The following is a 12,044-nucleotide window of genomic DNA, read 5'->3' as shown; positions in this document are numbered from 1 at the left end:
AGGAAAAGATGTCTGACTCAGGTACTCACCTGATTCTGTTTGCCTTAAGTTTGGTTCAGTGATAGGCTGTCTCTACATGAAGGCCCCTGGCCAACCCCTATACTCCTCTTCTCTCTTTTAATAGATGAGGGAACTAAGAGCACACAGTTCATTGATTTCCTTGGGGACACATGTGGGAATCTTATTTCCCTCTCTAGGGCAAGCATGTTGTCACCTTCTCCTTTGCTGCCACTGTAGACTAAATTAGCACCATCTCTTACCTGGACCATTGCAGTTAACTCTTCTCCTACACACTCTTTTTGTTCTTTATTTCCATCCACATGAGTCACTGCAGCCAGAGAAATCTATAAAAAATTTAAATCTGATTATGAATCCCCCTCCGAAAACTTTTTGAAAAGAAACTTTGTTTTTTGGAGCAGTTTCAGGTTCACAGCAAAATTGAACAGAAAGTACAGAGTTTCCATATAGCTCCTATTACCACACATACATAGCCTCCCCCACTATCAACATCACAGTACCAGAATAGTCCATTTGTTACAATCGATGGCCCTACATTGACACCATATCACCTGAAGTCCGTAGTTCATGTTAGAGATCACTCTTGATATGATACATCCTATGGGCTTTGAAAGTTGTAAAATGATATGTATCCACCATTATAGTATTATACAGAATAGTTTCACTGCCCTAAAAATCTTCTGCCTATTTATCCCACTCTCCCTCCAACCCTTGGCAACCACAGATCTTTTTACTGTCTCCATAGTTTTGCCTTTTCCATATGTCATATCATCAGAATCATACAGTATGTGATTTCTAAGGATTGTCTTCTTTAACTTACTTAGTAATATGCATTTAAGGTTCCTCCATGTCTTTTCATGACTTGATAGCTCATTTTAGTTCTCAATGATATTTCATTGTATGAATGTACCACGACTGAAGGACATCTTGGTTGCTTCCAAGTTTTGAAAATTATGAATAAACCTGCTGTAGATATCCATGTGAAGGTTTCTGTGTGGACATGCTTTCAACTCATTTTGTGTAAATACTGAGGAGCACAATTGCTGGATCATGTGGTAAGAGTATGTTATGTTTAGTTTGTAAGAAACTGCCAAACTGTCTTGCAGAGTGGCCAGCACTTTGCATCCCTGTCAGCACTGAATAAGAGCTCTGTTGCCCTATATTCTTGTCAGCATTTATTGTCAGAATTTTGGATTTTGGCCCTTCTAATAGATATGTAATTGTATCTGGTTTTAATTTAAAATTCCCTGAAGGTATATGATGTTGAACATCTTTTCATATGGTTTTATCTGTTTATCTTCTTTGGTGAGTTGTCTGTTTAGATCTTTTGCCCATTGTTTACTCAGGTTATTTTCTTACTGTTGAGTCTAAAACTCTTTAAATGCCAAAAAGATTCCACTGATCTGCCTCATCTGTATCTTATTACACCTTCAACCATTATGTTTTACATTTCTACTATGCTGCTCTTTCATGTCCTTGAATGTGCCTTCCTCATGGGCTGTACTGTCTGTACTATTCATTCCATGTGCTCCCATTTACATAAGTAATTCTTTACATCCTTTCGAGTTTCGCTAAGAAATGACTTCCTTAGGGAAGTTTTCCTCACACCACAAGGTCTCTCTTACATATTCTTAGAGGCACTCCTGATCACAGGTTAATCATGTCTAACATCTATTTGTCACAGAATAGAAGCTGCATGAGGATAGGAATCATATTTGTTTCCACTGTTGTATGCTCAGTATTCAAATTGTGTCTGGTACATGCTAGATTGCTCAATAAATATCTGTTAAACGACTGATGGGAAGAACTTAGTGCCTCTTCTCTGCCTGTGGATGTGTAAAGTTGCAGAAATTAGCTAGACAACCTATCTGCACAACTTGGTATCCTTTGATAAGTCTCAGGTTAACCTGTCACCTCTTAGATAGTGTGTATTATTTACTATTAATAAGCTGGGACAATAATATGAGTATTCTAGAAAAGGCTATTTTGTTTGATATTTGATGAAAACATCAGTTTATATATGTTAATCATGAATCAGACGTTTTGCTCTAGAAATAACTATGTAGCCTAGAATTTTGGAGAGTTAGTTTCTTCTACAGAAACTACAGAGATAATGTTTTCTCTTTTTCATTAATTAATTCAGCCTTTTTATTATACCAATTGCAGAAATTTATAATCTCATCTTTTCTTGAAGAATGGTGATAACATTTATGATCCTGAACTTTTTTTCCAGTCATCACTTATCACATGACTATGTCCAGTGGCCTAAAGTAATTTAATATTTTACATGAGATTTGAAGGGGTAAACACTAAGAGCTGTATTCTGCTGCATAACAAACAATATAAAACCCTAGTTTCACATTTTTCTTGCTTTAGAAATTTACTGATCACTAATTGTTGTTCTCAAAATGCCAAATACTCTTTATCTTCGTCCAAAAATATTGAAAGCTAAGCACAAGCTAGGCATGAAGTTACTCATTGAGAGTTAAGAAAACAATTGACTCTGCACATCAAGAGGTCCCCAGTTAAAAAAATTTAAAAATGGAAAAAAAAAATTGACTCTGCTGAAGAAAAAGATATAGGTTTTAATCTATTTTTATCACCTTTTTTCTAGCTGTCACTATACATATTGAAAATGATGAAATGTATGAAAAGGACTCTAATGTCATATCAACTTATTCATAAAAGTGTTTATAGACTGCATAATTAGGAAACCCTGTTTGCAGAACCCAGAGTCATGAAGAATAAAACTTAGGAAACCCACTTAAGAAAACATTGAGAATGTATAGAAAAGACCTCTATAATGGCTTTTGCATTATTCAGATTAGTCAAAGAAAAGATGTCAGCAATGCAAGTTAAAATAGGTATTTTATTGAGAAACTTGCTTTATCAGTGAGAAAGTAACAGTTACAAATATTTTCATTTAATAAAATCAGCATATTTTTAATTCTAAAAATGTCTCTTAAAAGCCTTTATTATCTGAAACTGCAGATCATTCTGATCCAGGATTTTCTTATAGTGTCTCCCTTGGAAAAAAATGTTGCAGATTCCATTCGTGCAAATAACAGTAGATAAGTATTTATGACTTGTTCACAAACAAATTCTCCACTTGAGTTTGAGTTGTCTGCATGCATGAGAATTAATATCTTTATTATTGTAATTATAAAAGTCTCCTGGTAACAGCAATGAGGCCTTAGGCTTACCCTGAGCATTCAGAGTCATAATGTGGTCATATTTAAAAAGGAAAGTTCTACAGCAAGACAGTTCTACTTAAAAATATCCCCATTCCCTAATCACAACTTAAAGTTGGTACAGGTTAATAGCACACTAAAGTATAATTTATCCGTTATTAATAAATATAGGCTTCCATGCAGGTTTTTTTTGTTTGCTTGCTTGTTTTTGAGATGGAGTTTCCCTCTTGTCACCCACGCTGGAGTGCAGTGGCATGATCTCAGCTCACTGCAACCTCTGCCTCCTGTATTCAAGTGATTCTCCTGCTTCAGCCTCCTGAGTAGCTGGAATGACAGGCATGTGCCACCATGCCCAGCTAATTTTGTATTTTTAGTAGAGATGGGGTTTCTCCATGTTGGTCAGGCTGGTCTCGAACTCCTGACCTCAGATGATCTGCCCACCTCAGCCTCCCAAAGTGCTGGGATTACAGGCATAAGCCACCGAGCCCAGCCTCCATGTGAGTTTATAAAAAATTGTGTATTTGTTGCATTAAAAGGGCAATGGCTCTAACCCTATAAATTATTTTATAAATAACTTTTACATATTAGACACTAAAAATATTATTAAATAAATATCCAAAACATGTTTAAAATAAGTTAAACCAGCACTGACATGTAATAATTAAGATGTTCAAAGGACATGTGAATAGATCTCTATTTAATTTAATGAAGATCTCTTTTAAGTTTACCTCAGTTAACTGAGGATGCTATGGTCTAAATGTCTACACCTCCCAGAATTCATATGTTGGAACCCAGTCCATAATGTGTTGGTATTAGGAGGTAGAGCTTTTGAGAGGTTATTAGGTCATAACGGTGGAGCCCTAATGAGTGGAATTAATGCCCTTATAAGGGGTTGAAGATACCAGTTCTTTACATCTACTTTGTGAGGACACAGCAAGAAGATACCATCTCTGAGCCAGAAATTTGACCCTCACCAGACACCAAATCTGTTGGTGCCTTAATCTTGGGCTTCATGACCTCCAGAACTGTGAGAAATAAGCTTCTGTTGTTTATAAACTGTCAAATTTTTGATATAGTAGCTGAAATAATAGACTAAGAAAGAAGGCAACATTTAGTAATTTTAAAAATTATATTTTTTTATACATTAACACTTAAAAAAGACTAAATTCTAAATGTAATCTTTAGACTTTTTTTTTTTTTTTTTGCGGTGGGGGTTGGGAGGTGGCGGGCAGAGACAAGAGTCTTACTCTTGTTACCCAGGCTGAAGTGCAGTGGCAGGATCTCGGCTCACTACAACCTCTTCCTTCCAGGTTCACGCAATTCTCTTGCCTCAGCCTCCCAAGTAAGCTGAGATTACAGGTGCATGCTACCACACCTGACTATTTTTTTTGTTTGTTTTTAGTAGAGACAGGAATTCACCACGTTGGCCAGGCTGGTCTCAAACTACTGGGCTCAAGCAATTCACCAACCTCAGCCTCCCAAAGTTCTGGGATTACAGGTGTGAGCCACCATGCCTAGCCTAGGTTTAGAATTTTTAAATATTGGCTTGAACTATATGCTATATAGTTTTTTCTTTTTTAACTGCAGGGAATAAAGTAGAGGGGTTATCTTGCATTATGATGCATTGTTCAAATACAGAAATGATACCTCATATGGCAATAATTTTGTTTATAAAATTCAAATTAATCTGCTCAAATTATTATTTGTAGCATAAAAGTTAAAGATTAGATTATACTTCTGCAGAAGGATTGTGGAGATAATATTTATGGAGGTTCTTATTCTTTTCCTTAATGGCATAGATTAGTAATTTGGGTAGAAAAGAAAAGATAAACTTTTTAAAAAACTGGTGCTTCTAAGGTTTTTTTGCTTGGTTTTCTTTTTTTTTTTTTTTTTTTTTTTTTGAGACAGGATCTTGCTCTGTACCCAGGCTGGAGTGCAGTGATGCACTGTTGGCTTACTGCAACCTACCCCTCTCAGGCTCAAGGGGTACTCCCACCTCAGTCTCCCAAGTAGCTGGGACTACAGGCACCTGCCACCACACCTGGTGAATTTTTTTTTTTTTTTTTTTTTTTTTTAATCTTTTTTAGCAGAGACAGGTTTTTGTCATGTTGGCCAGGCTGGTCTTGAGCTCCTGACCTCAAGTGATCCACCCACTTCGGCCTCCCAAAGTGCTGGGATTATAGGCGTGAGCCACCTGCCTGGCCTACACCATTTTATATAAGGGACTTGAGCATCCTCAGATTTTGGGATCTTCAGGAGTCCTGGAACCAATCCCCTGTGGATACTGAAGGATGACTATAATTATTATATTCATTATCAGAACTTTAATTTGGTTTTCTTTTTCGTAAGTCAGCTTCCTGTGTGTTTTACATATACATAAAATCACAGACCCTGAGCACGTGGTGGGAACACATCTTATCACATTTTACAGAAGAGACAACTGAGGCTCAGAGAGGTTGCCGCTGGAACTGGCCCAAGGTTACCCAGCTAAAAAGTAATGAATATGGGGCTAGAATATGATTCCCATGTAGGGTTCTCCCCTTCATAATTTAGGTCTTAGGCGAATGTGAGGGTGGAGATGAATGCTCAATTTCTTTATATCTTTCCTGTTGGAGAGTGCTTGCATTAATAGCAGGAGGACTCTGTTCAGGACTCTCTTGAAGAAATCTGTAAAATAAGTACTCATCCCGGAATTCATACTCGTTGGTAATATGTTGGATGACTCCCCCTTGTACCAGCCTGTCTCCGTATATCACAGCTTCACCACGGTCAGAGGCAAGGCCAACTTCAATTAGCCAGTTCACCAGGTCACAGCCACAGAAAGTTCCAGCAGAAGTATTTGCACCACACCTGTGTCAAAGGAATGATTCACTCATATGTTCTGTAAATCTGGTATCAGCACTGCATGATAGAGGACAAGCAAGGAAAAATAGAAGGAAAGAAGGAAAGACAGCATGATAGTTAAAAGCATGGCAGGAAGGAAACTGTTCTGAATAGAAAGGGGTTGTTAACTCTCCTGACCCTAGAAAGACCCGCTGGAGGAAAAAATATGCCAGTAACGCTTGTAAAAACAGAAATGCTTAAACATTACCAAAAAAAAGGTCATAGATAATATAAATGTACTTACAAAGAAATGCTCTTTTTATTATCAGATCTGTCCTGTACATAGCTGAATATTATATATTTTATAATTTATACTTTGAGTTATACTAAGTAATTTGTCTCGGGAACACTAAATATTTTTCACAAGCTCTTATTATTTTCACTAAGCTATTCAAATCAAACTTTTTAGCTCCACATACATCATGTATACGTATGCACTACATACATCATAGTGCCCACAAGTAGCCTTTCTTCTTGCCCTCACCAGGCAAGACAATCCTACCGATGCGTGTGTCAGAAATTTGCTTCATTAGGAAGCAAGGACAGAATAAATGAGATCTAACTTGCTACAAATCTAAGATTTTTTAAATGTGCTTTGTGAATCTACTTCTTGAGTATTGAAAATCTGTCTTCTTGATACAAATATGGGATGTCTTAAGTATGTACAAATAACAAAGGAGAGAGAGATACAGAGGAAAATATCTAATTACATGAACGCTGTACATTTCCACACAAATGAGTAGTAGCTAGACAACAAGCATCACTCAGGCTATAAAACCTAAAGTGCTTGACATGGGAAATGGTGGATGAAGATCAAGATGAAAGGAAAAACAGGTAATAAAAATTTTAACACATTTCACCATAAATGAATATTCATTAGAGTTTATACAAGAATTAGAAAAAAAGGTTAATACTCATGAAAAGTTTTTCTCAAGTACATAAGATTACAACATTTTAATATCAGTATTTCATTTAGTGATGTTATCTTAATTTATGTCTTGCAACTAGAAATACCATATTCAACAAAAACCTGAATATCATAGTTTGTGTTAGCTTCTTTTTGCTTGTTGATTTTTTTATTTATAGCCTAACACCTTCTATTCCAGTCACCAACAGAATATTTGTTTCCTGATGACTGTGATCAGGCAGCTATAATAACACCCCATGGCCGGGCACAGTGGCTCACGCCTGTAATCCCAGCACTTTTTGGGGGAGGCCGAGGTAGGCAGATTGCTTGAGCTCAGGAGTTTAAGACCAGCCTGGCCAATGTGGTAAAACTCTCTCTACTAAAAAAGTTCAAAAAATTAGCTGGGTATGGTGGCACACACCTGTAGTTCCAGCTTCTCAGAAGGCTGAGATGTGAGAATCACCTGAGCCCAGGAGGTTGAGGCTGCAGTGAGCTGAGATTGTGCCACTTCTCTCCAGCATGAGTGACAGGAGTGAGACTGTCTCAAAAAAACAAAAAAGCAACCCATGGAGCTGTACAAAATGGCAGAGAATGTGACACTGTGCAGGCTATAGATCCTGGAAAGGAGCAGGGAATAGGCCAGCATGCTCCCAGCCGGTGTCCATGCAGCCAGATGGTACTGAGGCAGCCTGGCAGCCCTGCAAATTGCAAGAGCTATGCTTCCTTCCCAAGAGCTGGCAATCACAATGGGCCTGAAAGAGCTAACATGGAGTTCTCTTTTTTAATTTCAAAAAGCAGGGTTTTGCTGGGCGTGGTGGCTCATGCCTGTAATTGCAGCACTTTGGGAGGCTGCGGTGGGTGGATCACCTGAGATCAGGAGTTTGAGACCAGTCTGGCCAACCTGGTAAAACCCTGTCTCTACTAAAAAGACAAAAATTAGCTGGGCATGGTGGCACGCGCCTGTAGTCACACAGCCAACAAGAGGCAGTTCAGGAGCTGAGTTCTAGTACTAGTCCACACCCACTGAGTCCCCTTTTCCACTCTCTGTACCAGGCTACCTTCTGATTATAATGACACGTGTGTTAAATATAGCGGCATATTTGTAAATAAATTATCCTTAATTCTAATTTTCATACATTTCATATTTTCAGTTATAGACAGAAAAGTATTTCGTTCTTTGTATTTTGTTTTGTTTTCTCTTTTATGACAACCAGCAATACTGGTAGTATAGTATTTATTCAAAGTTCGTAATTTCCTGCTGTATACTTCATTTATAAATTTTCTTTTTCCTCATCCAAAATTAAAAGAGAACCTGCTATATACTTCATACATTAAGGATTAGAATAATAAAAATGTCACAGACTAAAGATTAGAACTTGAATTGAAACATAAGCAACAAAATTAAGAGGCAGAAATTTCATTTCATTTTCTTGACAATTGCATTTGTTAAGAAATGGTGAGGTGGGAATATAATATCACTTCTAAATCCAATATATCTCAAAGTTTTCTGAGAGACACTACTGGCCAACTTGAAAGGAGTGTTAATATTCTATGACATTTTGGTTCATTCTAAACTGAAGTGTTCACATTTTGCATGGCAATCAAAAGTGCTATGACATTTTAAAAATATTAAAATCATAGTAATGACTTTTATATGCCATTTCTGAAACTATAAACTGACCATAATTCCTTTAACTTTTACATGCACATATAAAAATAATTATGTAATCAGTGACAGCCACTTCATTTTGCCCATTACAATCCAAAATTAATCATTTAAAATATAATTATCTAGAACCTGTACTGGCAGTTTGCTTACCTTCTTTCTTTGACAATGTTTCGGATACAGAGGTCACGGTGATAATGGATAAATTGTTGACAGGTCATTCTTATTTCTTCTGAAACAGGAGATTCCCTGTTTTCTGCTGTTTCTTTATTGTTCCATAGGAATTCAAATCTGAAAATCAAATTTAAGGCCATTTTTAAGGAAAGAAAATCACTGAGAGAGAATTCTTCCTGCCTTATCACCCCATCAAAATGGCTGTACCAAAGCTGTTGATCTCCAAAGCTGTCATCTACAATACCCAGACATTATTAGTCTCAGAAGCAAAAACATTCTACATTCATTTTCCTATTCAAAGCTTACTGGGGTGGAAGACTTAATCATTTTATAAACCCTCCAGACACGTTCGACCCATTTCAGGTTCTACTAATAAATGTTCTTTACTCTACATTCTACTGTTTTGAAATGCCAAGATAAATTAGAGATCAAATATTTTGTTTAATCACTTTCCTATTTTAGTACCACAGAGACAAATACCAGAGTACCAAAACTGGAGTACTGAGCAGTTTTGTTTCAGCCATCCTAGACAACAGAATTGTTGATTCCTTTACCCCATCAACATGATGAAGCTGATAACTAAGTTCAATGACTTTCCAATTATGCTTTCATGAAATGATTATGAACCTAACAACTACATCTTGATGACGATGATAAAGAAGAAGGAAGAACTATTATCATTTATGAGGCACTTTTCATAGAGCTGGTAGGATACATTTCTTTAGCACTTTCAGTTTCTACAAATTTTGACTTTGAAAACACATGAAGTACAAAGATTTGTCCCCACCTCTTCCTCCTACCCCACGTTGGAGTATTTGTTATTTTTCATAAAGAAATCCCTGATCTTAATTCAAAGAAACCCTTCACTAAGCTGATAAAAAAAACCAACAATTTAGAAAGAAAACTTGAGTTTCCTGTAAGTCGTCAATTTGATTAAAAGAGAAATTGTGTTGTCAAAGGAGAAAGACAATCGAATACAGACCATGGGGGCACACCACCTACTCCTTCCATTTCCAAAGACATTTTCAAGTTTCATTTAACTTTATATAGTTAATGGCATAGATAGAAATCAATGTCCATCAATTCTTGTTAAAGTGCAAATTACAATGCTGGATTTATAATAGTTCCTGCAATTTTTTTTTGCAATTGTTTATAACCTTTGTGTGGCATTTAGCGGTTTCCTAGCAGTTAATAAAGGTTTAAAAACATCAGTATCTTTCTCTCTGTGTGTGTGTGTGTGTGTGTGTGTGTGTGTGTGTGAGAGAGAGAGAGAGAGAGAGAGAGAGAGAGAAGAGAGCATGCGCACATGAAAGAGAGAGACAGGGGCTTGCTCTATCACCCAGGCTGGAGTGCAGTGGCACAATCTCAGCTCACTGCAACATCTGCCTCCCAGGTTCAAGCCATCCTCCTGCCTCAACCTCCTGAGTAGCTGGGACTACGGAAGCATGCCGCCACACCTGGCTAATTTTTGTATTTTTTTTTTTTTTGTAAAGACGAAGTTTCACCATGTTCCCCAGGCTGGTCTCAGACTCCTGAGTTAAAGCAATCTGCCCATCTTGGCCTCCTAAAGCACTGGGATTACAGGCAGCCACCAGGCCTGGCCCCATTATAAGTATCTTAATAGAATGGCTTTGTCATCACATTTACAGATACAGATTTATTTCAAAACTTAATTTACCTTCTTTTGAAAGGTAGGATGATTAAATGTTTATCTAATCCAAAGATTCCAAAGGAAATAAATCCCTAGGGAAGAAAACAAAGTTATTTTTTTCTGAATTCAACAACAACATTTTAAAACAGAGAAATTTATAAAGTCACCAAATTTAGTGTTTGAGGAGGCAAACTTACAGTGACAAGAGCAACATTTTAAAATATAAACACAAGGCAGGCCCTTCAAAGGCAGATATGATACTTTGCTGCCTTTCCCAGTCATTCTATCCTACTTACTATGATGAGTGATACAACTCGGGGCTGAGCAGCCACATTTACATACATGATAGTAAAATGAAAACATTTAAGGGTACAAATGTCTTTGTTTCCCCTTTATCAAAAGAAAACATTTCCCACTGTGCTTAAGTATTTATTTTTCCATGAAATGTCATAAATTATAATTAACAAGTGTTGCAGTATCTAATAATAATGTAGTAATTGAACAGAATTTATGTAAAGTGAAACTGGCTAGTGGTTAGGGGAAGAGTTGAAAGGATTTTGACAGCGTGACATTTTTCTTGCTCTGTCGTTCAGGCTGCAGTGCAGTGGCACGAACTTGGCTCACTGCAACCTCTTACCTCCTGGGTTCAAGAGATTCTCATTCCTTAGCCTCTGCAGTAGTTGGGATTACAGGCATGCACTACCACATCTGGCTTTGTGTGTGTGTGTGTGTGTGTGTGTGTGTGTGTGTGTGTGTGTGTGTATTTTTTGTAAGATGGGGTTTCACTGTGTTGGCTAGGCTGGTCTTGAACTCCTGGCCTCAAGTGACCTGCCCACCTTGGCCTCCCAAAGTGCTGGGATTGCAGGTGTGAGCCAAGGAGCCCAGCCCCGATGTGACTTATTAAGATCACACCAAAGTTACTACCTGGTATGTTTCTGATGGAAGCACTCAGTGTACATTCTGATGACTTTAAGCAATATAATAGTTCTTCTCTACTAGAAGACAGGCAGCAGCTGTCAGCTGTCATGCATACCAGCAGCTGGCAAACAAACTAAACCCTTTTATGTGAAAGAAAACAACATTCTCATCCACTCCCCACTTCCCCCCACCCCCCACCAATCAACCTATCCAGGAAAACAAAAACCCCTCAAAGTTCTCCATAAATAAATACCTGGCCAAAGTTAAACACGGCACAGAAAAACTGTAACTCAACATAAAGTCTTCCAGGCTCTTGGTTGAATAGCCACCATAAACAACTGGAAAGATTCTGTAATGGAAAGAGAAAAGAGTATTTTAAAATGAAGCAAGCTAATAATTTCTCTCCATCCACAGCATAGTACAATAACTTACCTACTTAATAATTACAGAGAAAAAGACAAGAGGGAAAAACACTGAGAGAATACAGAGGCTTTGTCTCTTCAACAAGAAGTTTCAACCTCTCCCCCTGACAGATGTCATTCAAACAGTATGTATTCTGATCAGATTGAAGTAAGAAGACATGAGCCATAATACAGAAGCTTACATAATGTATCAAGATTGCCGACTAGCCTAAGA

The 12,044-nt window shown here is 37.4% G+C and overlaps 1 protein-coding gene across 5 annotated transcripts in view; it reads right to left on the bottom strand.

Annotated features, from left to right (window-relative positions):
• Nucleotides 1-259: 259 nt before the first annotated feature.
• GPR155 (G protein-coupled receptor 155) overlaps nucleotides 260-12,044 on the bottom strand; it is a 47,120-nt gene continuing 35,335 nt past the window's right edge. For 3 of the 5 annotated variants that reach the window (XM_074399449.1, XM_039469650.2, XM_039469651.2), the window contains 4 exons: nucleotides 11,662-11,757; nucleotides 10,518-10,582; nucleotides 8,819-8,956; nucleotides 2,868-6,059 (listed from right to left, as the gene is read on the bottom strand). In XM_074399449.1, the coding sequence (XP_074255550.1) occupies nucleotides 5,759-6,059; nucleotides 8,819-8,956; nucleotides 10,518-10,582; nucleotides 11,662-11,757 (600 nt within the window). In that variant the 3' untranslated portion in view covers nucleotides 2,868-5,758. Of the gene's footprint in view, nucleotides 345-2,867; nucleotides 6,111-8,818; nucleotides 8,957-10,517; nucleotides 10,583-11,661; nucleotides 11,758-12,044 lie in introns of those variants that run through there. The other 2 variants (XM_074399450.1, XM_039469652.2) reach the window with 2 other exon arrangements.

Source organism: Saimiri boliviensis, chromosome 5 (genome assembly GCF_048565385.1).
Source record: "Saimiri boliviensis isolate mSaiBol1 chromosome 5, mSaiBol1.pri, whole genome shotgun sequence".
NCBI lineage: Eukaryota > Metazoa > Chordata > Mammalia > Primates > Cebidae > Saimiri > Saimiri boliviensis.
The sequence above is the reverse complement of the archived record's forward strand: the minus strand, read 5'-3'. Positions and strand labels throughout refer to the sequence as shown.